This window comes from Penicillium longicatenatum, assembly GCF_028827895.1.
Source record: "Penicillium longicatenatum strain IBT 33135 chromosome Unknown contig_1_segment0_segment0, whole genome shotgun sequence".
In the NCBI taxonomy this organism is placed as follows: domain Eukaryota; kingdom Fungi; phylum Ascomycota; class Eurotiomycetes; order Eurotiales; family Aspergillaceae; genus Penicillium; species Penicillium longicatenatum.
Genome location: NW_026643119.1, coordinates 1,513,120 through 1,534,468, shown reverse-complemented (window position 1 = coordinate 1,534,468; position 21,349 = coordinate 1,513,120). Strand labels below are relative to the sequence as shown.

At 49.0% G+C, this 21,349-nt stretch overlaps 9 protein-coding genes across 9 annotated transcripts; 2 read left to right on the top strand and 7 right to left on the bottom strand.

The window, feature by feature from the left end:
• Window positions 1–1,521: 1,521 nt before the first annotated feature.
• On the top strand, window positions 1,522–6,426 carry cpcC (putative protein kinase (Gcn2); the record flags this gene model as incomplete). Its single annotated transcript, XM_057111779.1, has 4 exons — window positions 1,522–1,704; window positions 1,771–4,143; window positions 4,196–5,207; window positions 5,258–6,426. 4 exons carry the CDS (start codon window positions 1,522–1,524, stop codon window positions 6,424–6,426), a joined length of 4,737 nt encoding a protein of 1,578 aa, XP_056976516.1.
• A 320-nt stretch (window positions 6,427–6,746) lies between these two features.
• On the bottom strand, window positions 6,747–8,435 carry cwc2 (active spliceosome conformation promoter CWC2; the record flags this gene model as incomplete). Its single annotated transcript, XM_057111778.1, has 10 exons — window positions 6,747–7,204; window positions 7,261–7,297; window positions 7,348–7,373; window positions 7,423–7,519; window positions 7,573–7,619; window positions 7,670–7,691; window positions 7,774–7,802; window positions 7,860–7,962; window positions 8,020–8,137; window positions 8,209–8,435. 10 exons carry the CDS (start codon window positions 8,433–8,435, stop codon window positions 6,747–6,749), a joined length of 1,164 nt encoding a protein of 387 aa, XP_056976515.1.
• A 182-nt stretch (window positions 8,436–8,617) lies between these two features.
• Window positions 8,618–10,171, top strand: N7484_001357 (uncharacterized protein; the record flags this gene model as incomplete). Its single annotated transcript, XM_057111777.1, has 9 exons — window positions 8,618–8,646; window positions 8,696–8,724; window positions 8,773–8,787; window positions 8,848–8,872; window positions 8,925–9,356; window positions 9,420–9,565; window positions 9,616–9,673; window positions 9,729–9,893; window positions 9,964–10,171. The coding sequence occupies 9 exons, from the start codon at window positions 8,618–8,620 to the stop codon at window positions 10,169–10,171; spliced, it is 1,107 nt and encodes a 368-aa protein (XP_056976514.1).
• Window positions 10,172–10,439: 268 nt separating this feature from the next.
• Window positions 10,440–11,795, bottom strand: cpa1 (carbamoyl-phosphate synthase (glutamine-hydrolyzing) CPA1; the record flags this gene model as incomplete). Its single annotated transcript, XM_057111776.1, has 1 exon — window positions 10,440–11,795. One exon carries the CDS (start codon window positions 11,793–11,795, stop codon window positions 10,440–10,442), a length of 1,356 nt encoding a protein of 451 aa, XP_056976513.1.
• A 1,586-nt stretch (window positions 11,796–13,381) lies between these two features.
• N7484_001355 (putative C6 transcription factor) lies at window positions 13,382–15,214 on the bottom strand (the record flags this gene model as incomplete). The annotated part of the gene is made up of 1 exon (XM_057111775.1): window positions 13,382–15,214. The coding sequence occupies one exon, from the start codon at window positions 15,212–15,214 to the stop codon at window positions 13,382–13,384; it is 1,833 nt and encodes a 610-aa protein (XP_056976512.1).
• Window positions 15,215–15,613: 399 nt separating this feature from the next.
• N7484_001354 (PIG-X/PBN1 family protein) lies at window positions 15,614–16,426 on the bottom strand (the record flags this gene model as incomplete). Its single annotated transcript, XM_057111774.1, has 1 exon — window positions 15,614–16,426. One exon carries the CDS (start codon window positions 16,424–16,426, stop codon window positions 15,614–15,616), a length of 813 nt encoding a protein of 270 aa, XP_056976511.1.
• A 25-nt stretch (window positions 16,427–16,451) lies between these two features.
• On the bottom strand, window positions 16,452–17,575 carry N7484_001353 (Protein pbn1; the record flags this gene model as incomplete). Its single annotated transcript, XM_057111773.1, has 4 exons — window positions 16,452–16,904; window positions 16,995–17,076; window positions 17,139–17,281; window positions 17,345–17,575. The coding sequence occupies 4 exons, from the start codon at window positions 17,573–17,575 to the stop codon at window positions 16,452–16,454; spliced, it is 909 nt and encodes a 302-aa protein (XP_056976510.1).
• A 165-nt stretch (window positions 17,576–17,740) lies between these two features.
• Window positions 17,741–18,979, bottom strand: N7484_001352 (putative DnaJ domain protein Psi; the record flags this gene model as incomplete). The annotated part of the gene is made up of 3 exons (XM_057111772.1): window positions 17,741–18,034; window positions 18,088–18,746; window positions 18,832–18,979. 3 exons carry the CDS (start codon window positions 18,977–18,979, stop codon window positions 17,741–17,743), a joined length of 1,101 nt encoding a protein of 366 aa, XP_056976509.1.
• Window positions 18,980–20,051: 1,072 nt separating this feature from the next.
• N7484_001351 (tetratricopeptide repeat protein) lies at window positions 20,052–21,072 on the bottom strand (the record flags this gene model as incomplete). The annotated part of the gene is made up of 4 exons (XM_057111771.1): window positions 20,052–20,299; window positions 20,366–20,498; window positions 20,650–20,884; window positions 20,942–21,072. 4 exons carry the CDS (start codon window positions 21,070–21,072, stop codon window positions 20,052–20,054), a joined length of 747 nt encoding a protein of 248 aa, XP_056976508.1.
• Window positions 21,073–21,349: the final 277 nt, after the last annotated feature.

Below are 21,349 nucleotides of genomic sequence, written 5' to 3'. Positions count from 1 at the left end.
CGTTACCACGGTCCCGCCAACGTCAAATTAAGGGAACGAGACGAAATCAGATTTTAGGCACGAGGAGTCAGCAGTCAGGCCCCTGAGCTCGTGATCGTGATGGCCCCTTGTCTGTTGATGTGACCTCATGCTCCTCGCATCACGCACACCGCCAACTACTACAACCTACAACTTCAAATATTCTCGGTTACTATGTGACAAAAGCCCCTTTCCAAATCGATTTTCTCACAGGCTGTCTGCTTAGATGACTGGTACTTGTATCAATGCTCCTGTGCGCCCTGCCTATGCGTTGTCATTCTTCGATTTGAGCCGCTCGCCGGTGCCGCAGACTGGAAAATGGACAACAGTCATGTGGCGGTCTATGGAGTGCGCGATATTTTTATGGGACTGACCATCCATATTGCCCTTTTTTTGAGCGGTTCCAAGTCTCTAATTTGGATTTTGACTATTACTAGTGCACTTGCATTTGCCGACGGCGCGATTTGCTAGTCTCACGACAGGCCAGTGGAGTCGTTAGGGGTATGCACCGCTGATCTTGATGGTTGAAGTCTTGGTTCTTCGCGATATCCCATGAGATTCATGATCCATGTTGTATCTTAAAGCTTTATGACACCGATTGACAAGGTAATTGGATCAGAGCGAGGCCATACAGGGGTGTTTATCGTTTTAGCATCACGAAGAAAGATGTCACTGGATGAAAACTGTAGGATAGATAGAATGACTAAGATATTAGTGTATAGGTTGCTCTATTAGCTATTCTTTTCAATGACATGATCATGGACTCAATGGCTTTACGTTGTACACCGACTAGTATACCTCCAGGTGGTCATTCAAAAAGACCCACAATGATGATGCTAAGTGGATCTTACAACGTATCTAGGAGGCAAAAGCCAAGTTCAGACATAACAAGACCTCTATTCACAATGCCTAGCTGTTTCTTACGATCTATTGTCTGGATTTTTCATTTATAGAGCTCGATAGAGTGGTTGCAATGTGTAGGCTGTCATAGGAACTCTATAGATGAGTTCTTTATGGAGATTTGCCATTTCGCAGTAAAACTACCCATTGCCTATGTGGGTCATTCAGACAACAAGGTGAAACCAGTTATGGTGGCATCGACTACTGCAGTGCCAAATGTACAGGAGTTTGACTAACGCCGACATCTCCACACTTGGGCAGGCAGTCTTTGTACCTTAAAATCCCTTTGGTCTGGGTATATTGATCAAGTCAGATAGACTACTGATTCATCTTTCTCTATAATTATCATAAACTCTTACACGTATACTTCCATACAACTTGTTACTTGAGTTATAACCAACGGGACGTCATTTCATACTAAGCGGTGACTCCACTTCTGCTATCGATAAGTTCTATCTGACCGCCTGTTTTTCCCCTCGTAAGAGAAAATAGCTTGGCTCTCTTACCTCTGTTCCTTCATAACCATTGTCTTTTTTTCTTCTTCTTTCCCCATGCCGTTCATTCAAGTCCGGATGTAGGGCGATTTCGCGCCACGCCCCCGCGATGTCTCCCAAAAACAGGAAGAAAGCTCCCCGCCAGAAAAAGCAATCCTCCGACTCGTCGACCTTAACATCCCCAATCGCAACTACCAATTACCGAGAAATCCACCTTAATGAGGTGGCAGCACTTCGCTCAATCTATGGCGATGACTTTGAAGATGTCGAAAATCGGCCATCTGCATGGCAGGTGTGTACCAAGCTTCGCTGTCCTCGCGTTATTATAGACGTGACTGACCGTTGTGACCTAAACTAGCAATCCTCCAACGTGATTTTCAAGCTCCACCTCAGAGCCTCCTCCAACCCAGATATCTGTCTAAGGCTTCTAGTTGAACTGCCCGCTACCTACCCTAAAAGCGTCCCCAATCTCTCACTGAATAACCTTGACGATTTTCGCGATGGGGCCCGCTCCCGCATTCAAGAGATTATTCGCGAAAAGCCCGTGTCCCTTCTGGGTTCTGAAATGATTTACGAATTGGCGGTCTCAATTCAGGATATTCTGGAAGATGTAGCGCAAGCGCGTGAGCAGAATAAAGACCTACCGAGTCTGGAAGAGGAGCGGATGGAACAAAAAGCAGCAGCCATCCAGCGCGCGGAGCTTGAAAAGCAAGAGGAAATCCGCAAACAGGAAGCTGCTAGCGCGGCAGAGGAGCACGCTTTGCAAGCAATGCTTCAAGACAAGATCCGGCAGCGGAACAGAGTGCGAGCTTTGCGACGAAAGAGCCGCACGAGTGGGGTGGATTCCAATGAAGTGGATGATCTTGTGGAGAACACACCGGGTGCTATCTCCTTTGACCCGCCGGTGGCGGTACATGACACTGATGGGCAACCACTGGTGTTCCGTGCCGTGCATGGAAAAACGCTACTGCGCTCCAACCAGGCGAAGACAACGTACACTGTGAGACCAGTTGTATCTGAAGGTCGATGTCATGTCCCGCAATTAGTTCTCAAGGAGATATTCCTAGATGAGAAAAGCTCCAATGTTGTGTCATTCCGTGAACAGATGCGAACCAGCGAGGATAAATTGGAGAGCTTGAAACGACTTCGGCACCCCAATGTAGTTGATTTTGTAGGATTCAAAATCACTCGTCCTCTCAGCGACTTCAATTCATCGGACGACTTGTGGACTGTATATGCTCTCTTTGAGCATGCCAATAAAGGCTCGCTCTCGGAACTTCTGGATATTGTCGGAACTGTTGCGGTTGAGACACTCCGCAGCTGGATGATTCAACTTCTTGAAGCCTTAGAATTCTACCGCCGAAGTGGATTTGTTCATGGAACTATCAACTGTGGTCGAGTCATGATATTTAGGAATGAGTCTGGTGCAACGACTGTTAAGCTAGAGTCCAGCGTGGAAGAGGCTCTGCCAGACTCTCCCGGTACAAAGCGTTCTCTGAATGCATCCAAGTCACCATTATGGCTTCCCCCTGAGCTGACCCAGGAGGGCGCTCTACCAACCATGAAGACTGATGTCTGGGACCTGGGCATTGTTTTGCTGCAGATGGCATTCGGAAAAGATGTTTTGTTGAGATATACCTCGGCCAACCAATTAATGGTCTCCTTGGGTCTCTCTCCGCCGCTGCAGGATCTGCTTCGAGAGTTCTTCCGACCAGATCCCAAGAAACGTGCGACTGCTTTTCAGCTGCTGCCATCAGAGTTCTTCCGGGTCGATGCGCCACTGACAATGCGTGAGAGAACCTCCAACTCTGTATCCATGCAGAGGAGACCCCGACTGGACTCTTTTGGTACACTGCCGACTTTTTCGCGATACCACCACGATTTTGATGAAGCGGGTCACCTTGGACGAGGTGGATTCGGACAAGTTGTCAAAGCAAGAAACAAACTCGATGGCCGATTTTATGCCGTCAAAAAGATCACTGAGTCCTCCGCTCCAGCGTTGAAAGATACACTATCTGAGATCATGCTTCTTTCGCGATTGAATCACCCCTACGTCGTTCGGTATTATACCGCATGGCTAGAGGAAGATTTTCATCACATTTATGAAGAGGCCATTTCATCTACCGAAGGTGAATCGTTTGGCAGCCGGGATAATCATGAATTAAGTCCGGGGGGTCTTGATTTCATTAGTTCCAGCGGGTATCCGAAAATTGAATTCGCTGCCAGTGATAGTGACGACGAAAACGAGGGAACAATCTCGGATGGTCGTCAACAAGAATCGCCTGGATGGTTTGGAACGGACAGCAAAGATAGTACTGAGCTCAGCCATACTAGATCTGGCTCATATGGTCGACCTGTCTTGAACACTCTATACATTCAAATGGAATATTGTGAAAAGCATACTCTGCGAGATCTGATCAAGAACGGACTATGTGATGACGTTGATCGGTCGTGGCGCTTGTTCCGACAGATTCTTGATGGACTGAGCCATATTCACAGTCATGGTATCATTCACCGCGATCTGAAACCGGATAACATCTTCATTGATGTTGCCAACAACCCCCGCATTGGTGATTTTGGTCTCGCCACCAGCGGCCAATTCACGACAGCAGTACGTTCGTCTGCCCCAGGTGATTATGATGGCAATTTCACCCGTAGTCTGGGAACGACCTACTATGTCGCACCGGAAATGAAGTCGGGCATTTCGGGTCAATACAACGAGAAAGTTGATGTGAGTATCTCTGACACCAGCCTGCTATATCCACTATACTAACCCATGATAGATGTTTTCCCTCGGTGTCATATTCTTCGAGATGTGTCACCCGCTGCCGACGGGTATGGAGCGTGATCAAACGCTTCGAGCGATCAGAGAGCCCAACCACAAACTTCCATCTACTTTTGAACAATCTGAAAAGCTTATTCAAGGCCAGATCATTGAGTCTCTTCTCAACCATACGCCTAGCGAACGGCCAACAGCTGCCGAACTTTTGTCTAGTGGAAGAATTCCTCTCCAGGTTGAAGAAGAGACTTTCCGACGTGCAATTGTGCATCTGCTTTCCGATCCAAACTCACCTGATTACAAAAAAATTCTTTCTGCGATATTTTCTCAATCGCCGAAGAAATTCGAGGATATCGCTTGGGATATGGAGACTCACGGGGCGCCGGCTGCGAATGAGCTAGTCGTTACAGGCCTTGTCAAGCAGAAGTTAACATCGATCTTCCGAAGACATGGTGCAGTGGAATCGCCGAGACAAATGCTATTCCCACGATCCCACCATTATTCCAATAATTCCAACAGGCCCGTGCGATTGTTGGACGTTTCCGGTAATCTTTTGCAGCTGCCGTTCGATCTCACCCTCCCAAACGCGCGTGCAATTCCCCGACAGGATCGCTCGCTGGAGAAGACATTTGCTTTTGGAACTGTTTACAGGGATTCGACTCACGGAAGTGAGCCCCGGTCCCATCGTGAGGTGGACTTTGATATCGTTTCCTACAACACTTTAGATCTTGCTCTTAAGGAGGCCGAGGTTATCAAAGTGTTAGACGAAATCATTGAGGAGTTCCCACCTCTCCGGTCTTCTTCAATGTGCTTCCTTGTCAATCACTCTGATCTCCTACAGCTTATCATGGAGTTCTGCCGCATTACTCCTGCTCAAATTCCCGCGGTGAGAGACGTTATCAGCAAGCTCAATGTCGGAAAATACACGATGCAAAAAATTCGAAGTGAACTCCGGTCTCCGACGATTGGTGTGGCATCTACCTCCCTCGATGACCTTGCTCGTTTTGATTTCAAAGGTATGTGCGATTTGTGCAGTTGATCAAACAACACTAACATACCACAATAGACACGCCGAAAGAAACGCAGCGAAGACTTCAAACTATCATGGAAGGCACTGAATATGCAGACCGAGTTCCCGCCATCTTTGCTCGTTTGAATATGCTCATGGCTTACCTGCAAAGCTTTGGTGTGAAACGCAAGGTCTACATCAACCCACTAAGCAGCCTGAATGACAAGTTCTACCGAGGCAGCATCCTCTTCCAATGCGTATTCGATGCAAAGCGCCGCGACGTTTTCGCCGCCGGTGGCCGATACGACCGCTTGATCCAAGAGTTCTCACCGAAAGCCGTATCCAACCGACCACAAGCCCACGCCGTCGGATTCAACCTCAGCACCGATACACTCAGATCCTTAACGATCACATACCTCGAAAAAAGAACACCACCCAAAGAAACAGACTCCGGCGCCGAACTCTACTGGACAGCCCGTAGATGCGACGTCCTAGTCTCCAGCTTCGACCCAACCGTCCTCCGCACGACAGGCATTAAAATAGTCGAAGACCTCTGGACAAATGACATTAGTGCCGAATTAGCCGTGGACGCCTCATCCCTCGAGGAGTTGATGGTCAAATACCGCGAACACAACCACCGCTGGATCGTAATCGCCAAAGCAGACAGCAAAGAGCGCGGTTACAAAGTCCGCAACCTAGTCCGTCGCGAAGAATTCGATATCCGGGCTTCGGAACTGATTTCCTGGCTTCGATCAGAAGTCCAAGCCCGTCACCACCGCGAAGGAGCAGAACCACGTCAATCCCGCCAACCAAACCAACAAGATTCCATCCAGTCAAACGAGAAGGCGAACAACGTTCGCATTCTTGTCCCGCAGCACCGAAGCAAAAAGACAAACCGAAGAAATATTGTCGAGTCGGCTTTACTCTCTTCGAGGGAGGTTGCTGATAATGCCCGGAATGGACCCGTTGCTGCTATCGATACCCGTGATGAGGTTCTGGCTGCTATTCGCGGTACGAGACTTTCGGATACGGAGAGTTGGCGGAGTGTCATTCAGAATGCTCCGCTTACTGAACGGAAGTATCTAAGTCAGGTTTATGATCTGCTTATGGATTTCGGCTCTGAGGCTCGATCGAGTGAGAGGCCTGATAGTTACACCAATGCGTTCATCTACAACTATCGGACTGGGTCGTGTGTGTACTATGACCTTGGTTGCAGCGACAGATGATTATGAATGGGGATTACGAAGAGGAAGGAATAGAAAAAGGGATGGGGAGTTAGTGTTTTGAATTGTTGTGTTATCTTGCATCACACATGATTATGGGATTTATTGCATTGTATCACTGGGCGGTTGATTGTATTTATTTTGTGTGGAAGTATCATCTCCCCTCATTGTCATATCATATTTTAGCGAATACTCGGGATACCCCGTTATGAATAACGTCAATATGCATGGACAAGAATCTTTCGAATTTTGAAGAGGTATCGCTATAGTACACGGAAGAATCACAAACGTTAGATTGTCGAGCCTTGCCCACGCATAACCGCCTAGTCACTCTCATCATCACTTCCATATGCAACTAAAGGCCCAGAAGGCTTGGGCGCAGCCTGTGTCTTAATATTACCACCACCAAGTCCCCGCAATGCAGCCACAGTCGCACTGGAGAAGATTCCGCCCTGAGTCTCCTCAGGCTGTGCGTATGAAGCTTCGATCATCAACGGTTCTTCCGGTGCCTCAAGCTGCGCAGTCTCTGGTGCTGATTCAAGCTGTCGTGTACGAGCGTGCCAAACATCATCTGGAACATCGTATCCATCCAACCCGAAACTACCCTCGATCTTCTTCCGTTTCTTGGCTTCGGGGTCTCGGCCTTCGATCTCGGCCACGAATGCTGCCGGTAATGCGCGGCGCACTGCTTCAGCGGCCTGCTCTTCCAATTGACGGGCCTCGCGCTTTTGTGCCATCGGGTTCGGGTCGACTGTTGCCCATCGTACGTTTAGAATTTCGTCTGTCGGGGGATATGATTAGATGACTGTTTTCGTGGATGGTTCAGCTGGGACTTACTGTCGTCTAAGGCTTGATGGCTCATAGCTTCCTTGGCCTGTATACTAAATTAGTCAAGCGCCCTGTGCGCATTTCAATTCCACTTACGAATTGGGCGTTGGCCTCGTTCACATCTAAGAGGTATTAGCATGGTACTCAATAAGCTTTGGGTTCATAACTTACATGTCACGAAAGCAACTCCGCGGCCGGTTAAAACTCTTGTTCGTGCGATTTCTCCCCATGGCGCGAAATGGCGGGCCACGATTTCTTCGATTGCGTCCTGAAAGATAAAGTTAATTACCCGTATTCTGACATATGAATATATCCACCAACCGAAACATGAATACGTCCGACATAGAGTGTGCGATTTTGCCGTTGGACTATAGAAGGTCAGTAACAGGAAAAGAAAAGGGTGCTCGTCATGATTTACAGGATCCAACACCACCCATATCCTATATAGTTGTTAGCGCGCGGCTCTTTCAAAGTTGTAGCCACTTTAGCTACTAGAGCGTGATCGAAGTGGGAAAAACGTACATCTCTGTAATCCGAATGCTTATCGCGGCCTATGAAACACATTGCTGTTAGTTCGTGAACCAGTCATTGAAGGTAGAGGTCCATACCGAAACAATCCACATTAGGATTGAAGAGATCATGAATAGTCGGTAGCCGATGAAGATATTCGCAATCTGCTCCTTTGCAGCACGTTCCCTTCGCGAAATAAAGCTAGCGAAACCAGTATCAGCACACGTCCCAGGCGTAAACGATGTCGAGCGCACGTACACAGAAGAATGAACCAGTCACGCGATCCGCCTTGGTATATCCCGAATCCCTAATAGGGTCGCATCTCGTCGGAGCTGGTGTATTCAATCCAAATCTGTCTTCGCGATCACCGCCGGACCTGTTCGAGCATAAATTAGACAATGATTCGCGCAAACAGACAGACCACGATCGCGCGATCAGCACACTTACCACTTGCTGTACCAAATATTGAAAAGGTCTCCAGTCTGCGGTGGCTGTTCCGACTTGATTTCTGAAGGATCGACCTGAACGCGAGCTGGGCGGCGTTTCTTCCGAATGATCTTCTTGGTTTTCTTGACGGGTTCAAGCTGCTGCTGCTCTGATTGCTCTGTTTGCTCCTGCGGCACAAGAGCAGTATCTTGAACCATGTCAGGTTCGGCGACTGGGGATTCGGCCATGGTTGGGGCGAGAACTGAGTGAACGTTGAATGAAGGTTCACAGTATCGCGGAGCTTGATCGGTGCAAAAAGTGATTACATAATCGTCTTGGCGGCCGGCGAGCGGTTTTCACGACGAACAAAAACGCTAAACTCGAAGTGATATTTCTGCTTTAGCGAGTTTGGAGAGAATCAACCGGCACAATGGTGAACATTACAGAAAAGATCAAGGAGTATGTACTCTGGGGATTGTTTTCACGTCCTGATGCTTATATTTTGCAGGATTGAGGATGAGATGCGCCGGACGCAGAGTAAGTTGACCCGATATCCAAGCTTATCACCCCGCTAATGCCCCGCAGAGAATAAGGCGACAGGTAAGATACAGCCTGATTGAACTCTAAGGTGATGCATATATTGATTCTGTATCATATCAGAATATCATCTGGGTCTATTGAAAGGGTATGCCATCCCAAATCCCCATGTGTATCATCGCATACTAACCTTTTCACAGAAAACTCGCTCGTCTTCGAGCTCAACTTCTCGAGCCTGTAGGTGGTGCCGGCTCTGGTGGTGGTGCAGGCTTCGATGTCAGCAAGAGTGGTGATGCCCGTGTAGCACTGGTTGGATTTCCATCCGTCGGAAAGTCCACTTTCTTGTCCAAGATCACCAAGACCAAAAGTGAGGCTGCAGCCTACTCTTTCACTACCCTGACAGCCATTCCCGGTGTCCTGGAGTATGGTGGTGCCGAAATCCAGATCCTGGATTTGCCCGGTATCATTGAGGGTGCCTCGGAAGGAAAGGGTCGTGGTCGTCAGGTTATTTCGGCTGCGAAGACCAGTGATTTGATTCTGATGGTCTTGGATGCTACTAAGAAGGCAGAGCAACGGGCTTTGTTGGAGGCCGAGTTGGATGCTGTTGGTATTCGATTGAATAAGGAGCCTCCGTATGTATTGAATCAGTTGAAGTTGCAAGGCTTGATGAGTTGCAGACGACTGACTGTATTTAGGAATATTTATCTCAAGGTCAAGAAGGCTGGTGGTATGAAGATTACTTTCTCGTCACCACCAAAGGGCCTGGATGAGCGGATGATTTACAACGTCTTGCGTGACTACAAGATCCTCAACTGCGAGGTGCTGGTGCGAGATGAGGATGGTATGAGATTCTTGAAGCTTGATGGGTGGCAACTTGCTAATTGCGAATAGCTACAATTGATGACTTCATTGATGTTATCATGAAGGACCACCGCAAGTACATTCGCTGGTAAGAAGACAGTGAGCTGGACTGGTAATCATGTGAATCTGCTAACATGTAATAGCCTCTATGTCTACAACAAAATTGATAGCGTCAGCCTCGAGTTCCTAGACCAGCTGGCCCGTGAGCCTTACACAGCCGTCATGAGTTGTGAACTCGATTTAGGAGTGCAGGAGGTCGTTGAACGGATCTGGAAGGAATTGAGATTGATGCGTCTTTACACCAAGAGGTATTGACCCTGCTTTTACGGCATATGATTCTAATATCGGTTCGGCTTCTGACTGACAATGGATGTACAGAAAGGGAACAGAGCCTAATTTCGATGAGGCGCTTATCGTGCGTAGGGACTCCACCATCGAGGACGTCTGCGACCAGATCCACCGCACCCTCAAGGATACCTTTAAATATGCCTTGGTGTGGGGTGCCAGTGCCAGACATGTGCCACAGCGTGTGGGCTTGGGGCATGCGATAGCGGATGAGGATGTGGTTTCCATTGTGGCGAAATAGATTGCACTTATGCTACGAATGATAACGAAGAAAAAAAAGCATGCGGAAGGCAATGATATACTTGCTCAATGACAATAATGTTCAGTTCACGATCAAGTAGATTTTCAGCTACGTGCAATTACGGTATAAGGATATTTATGATGTAAAGTTATTTAAATAGATAAAATTTGAAATGCCACAATGAACTATGAACTATGAACAATGAACAAAAAAGACCCATGTTTGCCTTCCAACCAAGTACCAAACTCCCAATAAAGCATTAGAACATTTAAGCCGAGGCAGCGGCAGCGGCAGCGGCAGCAATGTTCTGCATGCCGATGGTGGGCTGGACACCCACACGCTCCTTAGCCAACAGGTCCACCAACAGACCGTTGGGGCGGCTATCACGCTGGGGGTAAAGGCCAGCCTGGCTGTTCTTGTACTTCAGCACACTGTCCAGGTAGATATCGAAGAGGTAAGACGAGTCGAGAGGACCGCCCTTGGCCTCAGGGTGGAACTGGGTGCTGAAGATGGGACGAGACTTGTGGATCATGCCCTCGTTGCTCTGGTCGTTCAGGTTGACGAAGTAAGGCTTCCAGTCGGAGGGAAGAGTGGAGGCATCAACGGCGTAACCGTGGTTCTGGCTGGTGATGTGGCAGCGACCAGTGCTCAGGTCCAAAGCGGGGATGTTGTGAGCCCGGTTTCCGTACTTGAGCTTGATGGTGCTGGCACCGGCAGCCAGAGCCAACAGCTGGTGACCGAGACAGATACCGAAGATGGGGACCTGGGAGGTCTCCATCAGACGCTTCAGGTGGAAGACAGTGTCCTGGCAGTGAGTGGGGTCACCGGGGCCGTTGGAGATGAAAACACCATCGAAGTGGTGGGCGACCTTGTGGATGGGGAAGTCGAAGGGGAAGACAGTGACGCTAGAGCCACGGCCAACCAGGCTTCGCAGGATGTTCTCCTTCACACCACAATCGATGACAGCCACGTGGGAGGTGGGGTCAGCAGCGCTGATGTGGAAGGGCTGCTTGGTGCTGACCTGGCGCACCAGGTGAATCTGCTCGGGATCGGTGAAGGCCTCGTCCTCGTTGGCATCGTACTCCTCACCGACAGTGATGCGGGCCAGGGAAGAACCCTGCTCACGAAGGTAGGTGACAATGGCACGGGTGTCGACACCGGAGATGGCGGGCACACCCTCACGAGCACACCACTCACCCAGACTCTCAACAGCAGTCCAGTGGCTGTACTGCTCAGCAACGTCGGCGACGACGACACCGGCAGCCTGCAGGTTGGGGGACTCGAAGTACTTCAGGAGTCCATTGCTATCCTTCTCGGCGGAGGGAACACCGTAGTTGCCAATCAGAGGCTGAGTGAAGACCAGAATCTGACCGCGGTAGGAGGGGTCGGTCAGGGACTCGGGGTACCCAACCAGGGAGGTGGTGAAGACGGCCTCGCCGGAGATGTTGGAGCGAGCACCGAAAGACTTTCCGGTGAACATGGGACCGTCACGGATGGTAAAGGTGGCAGGTTCCATAGCAGCACGCTGGCGGACAGTGGCCATGAAGCGGGCCTGAGCAGGGCTCTTCATGGTGGTGAAAGCCGCAGCCCGGGTGGGCATGGCCTTGAAGACGTTCATGAACATTTTGAGATGAATAAGATGCGAGAATTTACTGAACAATAAACACGTAGGTCAATTCAGTTGATGGAAGACTTCCAAAGGTGATCTATGAGAGCGACATGGTTAGTATGGAGGGTCAATGGCGAGACCAAAGAGGTTGTTGATTGTGAAACATACCCGAGATATAGTCCTGGGAGGTGAAAGTTGAGGGTGCCAAACACATAAGCGCGACTCTAGGTGTAGCAGTCAGAGAAAGGGAGGGAAAATAAATTCCTTAGTGAGACATGAGTATCGAATGAGTTAAGTGGAGAGTGTTCAGGGTAGACTGGGGAAGAGAAAGAAGAGAAGACGGAAGCCGGAAGAGGTTTTTCGTTGACTCAGTGCGGGCACGTGCCCTCCCCGAGCGCGGATGGCCAATCATGAGCCCGGGCCGACATCGGCAGCCCACGATTGCTGACTGGTCTGTTTCCGCCTTATCACGCGTGATAATAAGGTAATTATGGCGTCTCACCGCTAATTAAGAGCAAATCGCAGTCATTGGATTTCCAAGGACCCATTAGCTACTGAATACGATATCTCTAGTGGTTTTACAAGAAACTAGAATTCAGTGTGCTTTACTCTGGAATCTATGTAGAGACCAAAATTACAATACGTACTCTGTTTAACAAACGTCTATGAAAGGACAGGAAAAAAACAAACAAAACGGCAGCTTCAGAAGGTACTAGCCTGAGAAACCTGAAATTGACGAATGTACCGTCATGATCGTCCACATTACCCAATCGTAACCCAATTCAACATAGCCTTGGCGATCGGCCTCCACCTCCCAACCCTCTGCACCAAACATGTTGACCGCTAAGAATCCGCAAAATTATGGACCAAGCAGACAGCAAGCGATCCCTGCAAAGTTTCTATGCCATCATATGCGGCCCGGTCCCGAAGGTCAATTGAAATCCTCAGTTGTCCTGGTGGCTGCAGTCGACTAGACACTATTTAGATTCGAAGTGGGGTAGTCAAGGAGTCGGTGTAAAAGTACAGATATGGTTATTCCTATTGCACTATTCTTTCACCTAATGCGAGGGAAAGCAAATTTATCTCGTAATAGTCCCCGCTCTACTGCTGGTAGCCCTCTTCTTACGAAGCTATAGGGTGGCCGATGGCGTCCAGTTATTTCTATCTGACATTGATCCTTACGGAGGCCGTGATTCTCCTTTTACTACTCCGTACCTACTTCTATTCAAGTTACAAGCAGATTGAATCTAGTCGTGTTATGACAATACATACATGGTGTCCCTACGTGTACCTAGTGCATGAAGTACGTGCGAGAGGACATTAATGTCCCTATACCTACCACCCCTGTGTAGTATAATGCGCCTCAGTATGGAACTTTATATCTCAAAGTACCGATTCTGATCAAACTTCTGGAAAAAACCATATCGGAAACCTTGCACGAGATATCATCTAGACAGTTCAAAATAGACCGAGATAAGTGTAGAATATTTGATATGTGGGCCTTGTAGGGCAATACGGCATCTGCCGATATAGAAAGAAAGTTCATCCAAGTCAGGAGCAATATGTATTCAAGAGGACACATCTGTATTCTTCTCGGATTTTTATATCCCCATCTCAGGCCACGGCCACGGCACATCAGTCATAAGAAATTGATCCATATCAAAATTCTGCAAACTAGGCATATCAATGACCAAATCCCCCAACCAAGAGACCTCAACATCCGAAACAGGTGCATGTGTCTGTTGAACCACCTCCTCCAAATGTGTCTTCTCTGAATCCTTCCCAGCCAACTCATTCCCACCACCACCACCACCACCACCACCACCATCATCCTGCTGCCCAAAAACAGCTGCAGCCGCCGAATTAGCCCTTAATACATCCGCCAACGCACGCGTATCATCCTCCTTCCGCCGCTGATGCATAGCAACAAGCAAATAGGCCGTCGAATAAGCTTCCCGCATAACATCCGTATCGTAGACCGTGACCACTTCCTTTAGCGTCAGCATAGCGTCCGGAAGCAATGCCAACGCGGCCCGGTTATCGATGGCCAGAAGTGTACAGACAACTTGGAAAGGGACGTTAGCGACCTGATGCCACGGGCAAGTGGAAGCTACCATTTCACGTGCAGCGCGAAGACCACGACTTGCGATAGCGAGGAAGCGGTCTGGACGGGTCGAGAGTGGAGCATGGGCGTTAAGAGCGCGAACGCGACGGTATATGCAGAGCATCAGGTTGCATTGGACAAGGATTAATGATGGTTCCGTGTAGACTAGGTCCAGGACGGAGTTTAGGGCATTTTCAAGATCGGGAAGGTCTTGCTGTGCCGAGGTTGTTGGGTCGAGGCTTTCGGATAAGGGAAGTAGATGGAGAAGATCGGCTCGATGAGGATTTTGGGGCACTTTAGTTGTTGCGCCGTGGGCTATGACGCGGGAGCGGCCTAGGTCGAATGAAATCCAGGTGTTTAGGTGGCGGGCCATTCCCAAGAGACGGCGGGTATCTGAAGGTGTCTCGGGATTTTGGTCTGTCGATGTGTGGAGAAGACTTGAGTTTGTTGATTCAAGGTGTAGGCCTGCTGCCTCAATTAAGTGCATCAATGTGCAACTTGCCATCCAACTGGCGTGCGGTGAGGCTGTCATGCGTAAATAGGCGACACGAAGAACCCAACCAGCTATGATCTCGATTGATGGTGTTTCTGCACCCAGAATGCTCTTTTGTAAAATATTATATGCTGCATCGATAACGTGGAGCTCAGTGGGAATTCTCTCGCGGTTTGAAAATAAGTATCCAAATGCCGCGACGCCATATAAGACGGCATCATATGATTGTTCCAGTAGCTCGGACACGTCCCAACGCTGTGCAATACGAGACTGAACATAATGGCGATCCAGAAAAGAATAACAAGGATCAACCTTTTCGAAATATATCGCCTCCAACCGTCGCATCTCCTCCAGAGAAAGAAGCTTCGTAATAAGCACCGGCGCCAGCGCCTTCCCAGGCTCTGTGGAAAGTGCAGACGATAACCGCCTCTCGCCTACATTCCATGCAAAAAGATGCAACCTCGGCGCACGCGCAGGATCAATGCGCAGCCCAAGTTTGCGTACAAACGCGGCGCCAGAATTCGCTTCGAGGGAATGACTCACCCCTGCATCCCCACGATTGAACAAGGCAGGGGAGGTCGTACTACCAGGCGTGCTGATGGCTTTCGGAATTGAATATTCCTGTCCATCAGGAGGCCGTGATGCATCCAGTGGTAGACTGGTGCCATGCGCGCTAGTGGATCTGAGGCGCTTCTTGCGCGAGGCAGAGCTGTATTGGCAGTCCACGCCGGATTGTAGACATGTTGCACAGGGCTGTTCGCCTGAGCATTTTCTTTTGCGAGATTGGCAGGATAGACACGCGGCGCGAGAGCGCTTTCGCGGTTTGGAGTCGGCCATTATTGTAGAAGGAGAGGGGTGCGGGCGTTGACGGGATTGGCCAGTGAATGGGTCCATACATACTAAGGCCGGGGCCGCCCGCATATCAGACCAAATTGACTTGGATAATCGATCATGATTCTAAAAATTTAACAACAGCAATTGATTCTTAATTATTATTGGTTCATTTATTACACGTTCGCATGCTGTGGAGGTCGGAGATGCCCGGTGATATCCGGCCAAATACCTGCGATAAGAACATTGCTGCATACAATCTGCATCCATGGATAGGTATCCACATTATACTTGATAATTTGTAAATTTCTATAGACATGAGATGGTGTAGTCCCGAACGCCACCGATGCATGTGGGATATAATCCCAATCGCCAGAGAAATGTAATGAGAATAGATTAAATATTCTACTCCTTCTTATCATGTTCATCAGAACGTTCAGTCTTGGCGTTAGAGCCAAGACCAGATGACCAAGCAACTCGCACAAGTCGCCAGAGAATCCACAAGAATCCGAGGGAAATGATGGCACATGTAGCCAATTCGATGTTGCGAGGCTGGAAAAGGCCCTTTCTATCGCTAAGGTGAAGAACAGGGATATCTATATCCTCTATGAGATGATCGGACTGGGGGTGAAACTGGTAGAATAGTGTACGGGGAGCAAAGAGGCTATCGTAGCCGAGGTGGTTGCGGTCGAACGGATTTCTCCCCATGCCAGCTTCTTCATCCTCTGCACTGCAAGCCCAGAAGACGACTGGCCAAGGTACATGTGCAGATCGATACCCTGATTCAGAGGGAGCAAGATATCGGAGATGAAGCGGAATGGTAGCGGTCCAATTGGGTGATTGCACAGCGCCATCGAGATTCTGGTCGATTGGTGTAGCTAGTTCAATAAGCCAGGTCGAGCCCCAGCGCTTGACGACCCAGTCTGGAGCCTCCAGGTCTGTTTCACCCGCATGAGCACGCAGACCTGCTAGGTTGTGGGATTGGAGGAAAAGCGGATCGGTCGTGCCAATTTGATACTGGTCAGCAAACACAGAGGATGGTAGCGTCAGGTACGTATACAGGCCGCAGGTTGTGTCATCGGGTGCTGGAGGTAGATTTAATGACGAGCGAGGAATAGAGATGGACATTGTCGGATGGAGACCGGTTGGTTCTGCGAATGAAACCGTGTAGTTGGCGGATTGGGGGAGAGCGTGATGCCGTGAGGGGAACGAGAACATTGTAGGTTCTATATCAAGTTAGTTGTCATAATCCTGAGACAGCCGTGCACGTAGCAGCCATAGGGTCCAGCGTACTCAATTTCTTGTCCTCTCCTACGACTGCCAACAGCCCTCCAACTTTGATCTCATCCGCATCGATTGCTTTCTCCGTCCCCAACAGCCCAAACTCGACTTTATCAGCCTTTGAAACAGGCCTGTCTATAGACTCTACCCAGCCTCTTGGAAGCATGTCTCTCTTCGGAGCATGAGCCCAGATCCCTGACATGGTGAATGTGTTCGAGGTGGTATCAAAGTCCAAGTCGACAACGTCGGCCGTAAAAAGGGTCTCAGCGTGTCTATTACATGTAGAGTCTCCTACACACGCAATTTTCTGGAGAAAATCAACCAGTGACATCAAGGAAGGTAGTTGTGTATGGTATTGGAGAGAGGTCGCGGCACCAGCCCTAGCGGCTCGGAGCGGGGGTGCGATGAAAGTGTCCTGTATACCACAGCGCATTAGATTGACCCAGTAAAACAAATAAATTTCAAGGACTTTCAAGCAGATGGAATAGGTGGCAAGTCAATTTACCTCCGGGCTTGTACAATCCACCCCATGTTGATCATCATCTGTTACCCCAAACACTGTACGGAGGACCAAGCATAATGGATCCCTACGCACCCCAGTCAGCAATCCGACCCATATAACATCTCCCTTGCGAAAGTATTTACTTACGATGACTGGTCCGCAGCAACAGGAGTATAATGCACGTGTAGACCAGGAGAGACTCTGCTGGCAAAGGGCGCGACCGCATCGAAGGACCGCTCAGTGGCCCAACGGATGTGGAGTTCTTGGGATTGACGGCATACGGCACGGATCTATGAGAGGAAAATGAAATAGTCAGCCTCCTTAGTACTGCGATAACGTGGTTCTCTCCCTACCTCTGCGGGGAGGTCATCCAAATTGAAGGTAATGCGGTCTTCACGGGCAGCATCTAAGCCGTCGATCGAAATGGACCCCGAGCGAACAGATACTTGTTCAGGTGCATAAGGTGCCTCAGGGCGCTGGATATAGGTGACTCGTCGCTTCATGGTGGAGCTATGGAGGTGGACAGAGTCAACAACGCGGGAGCTGAGTGCTTTCTCCGCATACCCGATTAGGTCTAGAGCCATTATTACGTCACGATTGAATACATTGATGTTTCATTGAATCATTTAACTCCTAGAATATCACATTTGTATCTGCATTTTAGCAGAAGGAATCATTGTCATAAACCGCCCAATTGAGTATCGCTCAAACCAACGCCAGTATGCATGCTAAATCATCAAAAATCACGTTCACAGAATATCGCCCAAGATTTGCTTTTGTTCGGCCGTCAAGCTGGTCGGGAATTTGACATCGACTCGTACGACGAGATCACCGCGGTCGCTGGGCTTCTTAGAGATCACCATGCCCAAGCCGGGGAAGCGTTCCTCGTGCCCAGGCTGTGTAGGACCAGGCTTGGATACGCGTATAGATTTGCCGTCGATGGTGCGCACAATTCGTTCCCAGCCTGTCAATGCTTCCTTGAGTGTGAGCGTCACACTTGTAACGAGGTTGTCGCCAACACGTTTGAAATCAGGGTGTGGGAGCTGTAGATGAGGTTAGCCAATATTCATAAGCAAGGGATGGAGATATCACAAACCTCTTTAACAATAAGATGCACGTCTTGTCGACCGCCTTCTTCCTGATCACCAACATTCTTGTACTTAATCTTCGATCCAGCGCGTAGACCAGGCTTGATGGTAGCTTCCAGCGTCACTTCATCAACAGTGCGCTTCCCACTAGCATCAAACGCCTTACTCTTCGTCTTAACTTTCTTCGTAGTTCCCTTGAAGATTTCCTCCAAGGTAAGGTTCAAGTCCGTCTCAACAACAGTCGGCTCGGGAGACGGTGCACGGCGTGGCTTTTGAGAAAATCCTCCTCCGCTGGTACGTCCGCGCGGGAATCCTCCCATGCCACCCATACCACCCATACCGCCATTAAGCATTGAGAAGAGATCATCGTCGAAACCGCCCGCTCCACCGCCAGTCGCCTTAGCGAATTCAGTGAAGATATCATTTTCGTTACGGAATCGGAAACCTCCACTTCCGCCTGGACCGGTTGAGAAGTGGAATTTACGTCCGCCGCCGCCGGGCATGCCGCCGAAATCAAATCCACCAGGCATGCCACCGGGGCCCGCGCCTCCGGCTCCGCCACCAGCTGATGGCGGGGGGCCGCCACGTAGTAGATATTCAAGGCCGAATTGATCGTAGACCTTGCGCTTTTCGGGGTCAGAGAGGACTTCGTATGCTTGGGATACATCTGCGATTAAACATTAGTTCTAGTGACCTTTTGCCTTAAACCAAGAGGAGGGGTAGAAAGCGGGGTAGAAAGTTGTAGCACATACCTTTGAATTTCTCAGATGCCTCCGGATTGTCCTTGTTCTTGTCTGGGTGATATTTCAAAGCAGCCTTGCGGTAGGCCTTCTTAATCTCATCTTGAGTCGCGGTGGGTTTGATGCTCAAGGCATCGTAGAGCTTTGTTTCAGCTACCATATTGTGTGGGATGGAATTGAGTTTTATGCGTCAGGACCAAAAATCGCAGGTGGAATGGAGCTTCACTATAAGCCAGCGATCGGTTCAGACGGGAAAAGAAAGAGTCTGAAAGAATATGGGGCGTAGCTCTCGAATGACGTAGAAGATTCGGGGAGGAGGGAGGCGGTCTGGTACAATGAGAGGGTTGTGCGCAAAGTTGGAGGCTCGGAGTAAAAGAAAAAAAAGGGATGAAATGTTGGAGTCGCAGAAAATAAGAAAGAACAAGTGTCTAGCGGGGAATGCAAAGGGTCCGAACTTGCACGAGAAACAGGACTTTGTAACTCATACGTTATCGATCGCGGAGTATGACGTCGTGGAGACCGAAGCTTCTCGAAGCTTCCGCGCCTTTGACCACACGTCAAATCTCTATTGAAAAAGAGCCCCTTTCAAAGGATCTTATAAGGTGGGACTTTCGTTGATCGACATTGCGTCGCTACATCAGTCCCTTTATGATACTGTATGTACTATATATCCTTAATAAAGTTTCATAAAGTAATATGTATACATACTTTAGAACTAAAGACGAGAGGTCTATAAAGACCGGTGGCAGACTAATTTGAGGCAATCGATTCCCTTCCACGTTTGAAGCTGCTGAGAGATATTTGATAGTAGAGTTATAATCTGTAGAAAGTTGAACCGGAGTTTTGTCAACCAAGCTGATGAGATGGAGGTACTGGAATAGATTACAGAAGGGTAGTTGCGGCCCTTCCTGTAGGATTAGCCTACCGGCAGGCCACAATGGAAGAGGGCACTTTGATATAGCATATAAATTGTGTATGTAGTATTCCTTGGCCCCTGGGTTATGTTTCGTGTTTTGTTATAGTCCGTGGATGTAGACAGAGTGCAGGATTGTAGCCTTCGTTGATGGTAGTCTTTCAAACCGGGAATGAGATATAAATTTGTTGGGCCCTCACAAAGGTCGTGACACCACCTTGGGTGCTGACAAGTTCCACCAATCTGAAATGTAGATCGATAATCTCTATAAAACAAAATGTAAAATCAAGGTATATACAAGGCATGAAAGGTGCTATACTCAAATCGATTCAGCCTCCTCATCTCGGTTCTGTGCACCGGGGTATTTGATCCTAGTTTGTGCCACACTCCAGATCGTCTCAGGATGCTCCTGGCCGAGGACTTTCTGCCGAAGCTTCAAAACCTTGAAATGAATCAATTGAGCCTCATCATATCGGCCTTGTGCGTGGTATGTGGTCGCAAGTCTTGCCATATTCCAAATCGTATCAGGATGCTCCTGCTGAGCACTTTCTGCCCTAGCTCTAAAGCCTTGATTTGCATCACTTCAGCTTCCTTATATCGGCCCTGTGCATGGTATGTGATAGCAAGATTTACCTTGGACCAAGGCCCCAGCCCACCTTGCAAGACTAGATCCATGGTGCGGTGTGCCGAGAAAGATGATACCGCGTGTTGAATGAAGGATACTGGAAAGGTGTTGCTCCGGTCGTTGTCTCGCTGTGAACAAGGCCTGTAATGGAATTAGAATGGGTCTTAGACTCAGAGGGCATACCATACATCCTCGCACACTAATCCTCCTAAGCTATGACAGACAAATAAAATTGGTCGTTCATTCTGCACTTGTCAATATCCTGTTGTATTTAGAGAGTTGAGTGTCCTACCGTGCCGTCCCCTCGGTACGATGACAAAGATGTTAGCAGATTCCATGCATGGTTGGCAATACGATTCTGCGAGACAACTCCTTTCCAGTCAGCGACAAATGCGTCGTATCCAAACGTAAGAATGCGAGCTGTCGGGAGTACGGACGGTAGGAGGGTTTGCGGCCAGGGGTCGGTCGCGTCACGGGCTGTCCACAAAGCATCGCGATCACCAGTTAGACCGTGGATGAAGATGATGCTATGAGAGGTTCAGGAGAGTCCAAGGAGAGTCATTTAAATATAGGAGGGGACTTACTCCACAGTTGCATCATCTGGGCTATAGAACAGTTTGATGCCGGACGGAAAGGACTTTCTTTGAATGCGTTGTTCGGGTGAATGATCTAGGTCTTCGACTGGAACTTTGAGTCGCCGCAGAAATTGCCTCATGCCGGCGACACAACAATCGCTTCTGCGTCAGTGCTGAAAAGAAAAATCCACCCAATCTAAAAAGCCCCGCAGATGTGGGCGGCAAAGGACTGGTGGAGAGATTCCCTGCGCAGGGACTTCTGGGGATTGTCTTTTCTACCTTCTGATAGCTTATATACGTCTGTCTAATGCCAGTGAGAAAGCGCACTTAATATACCTCAAATAGTCAAGGCCTTGAATAGCTAACCCATGTTTTGGAGGGCCTCTGTTCGTCGTCGCATGATCTGCATTCTTACGC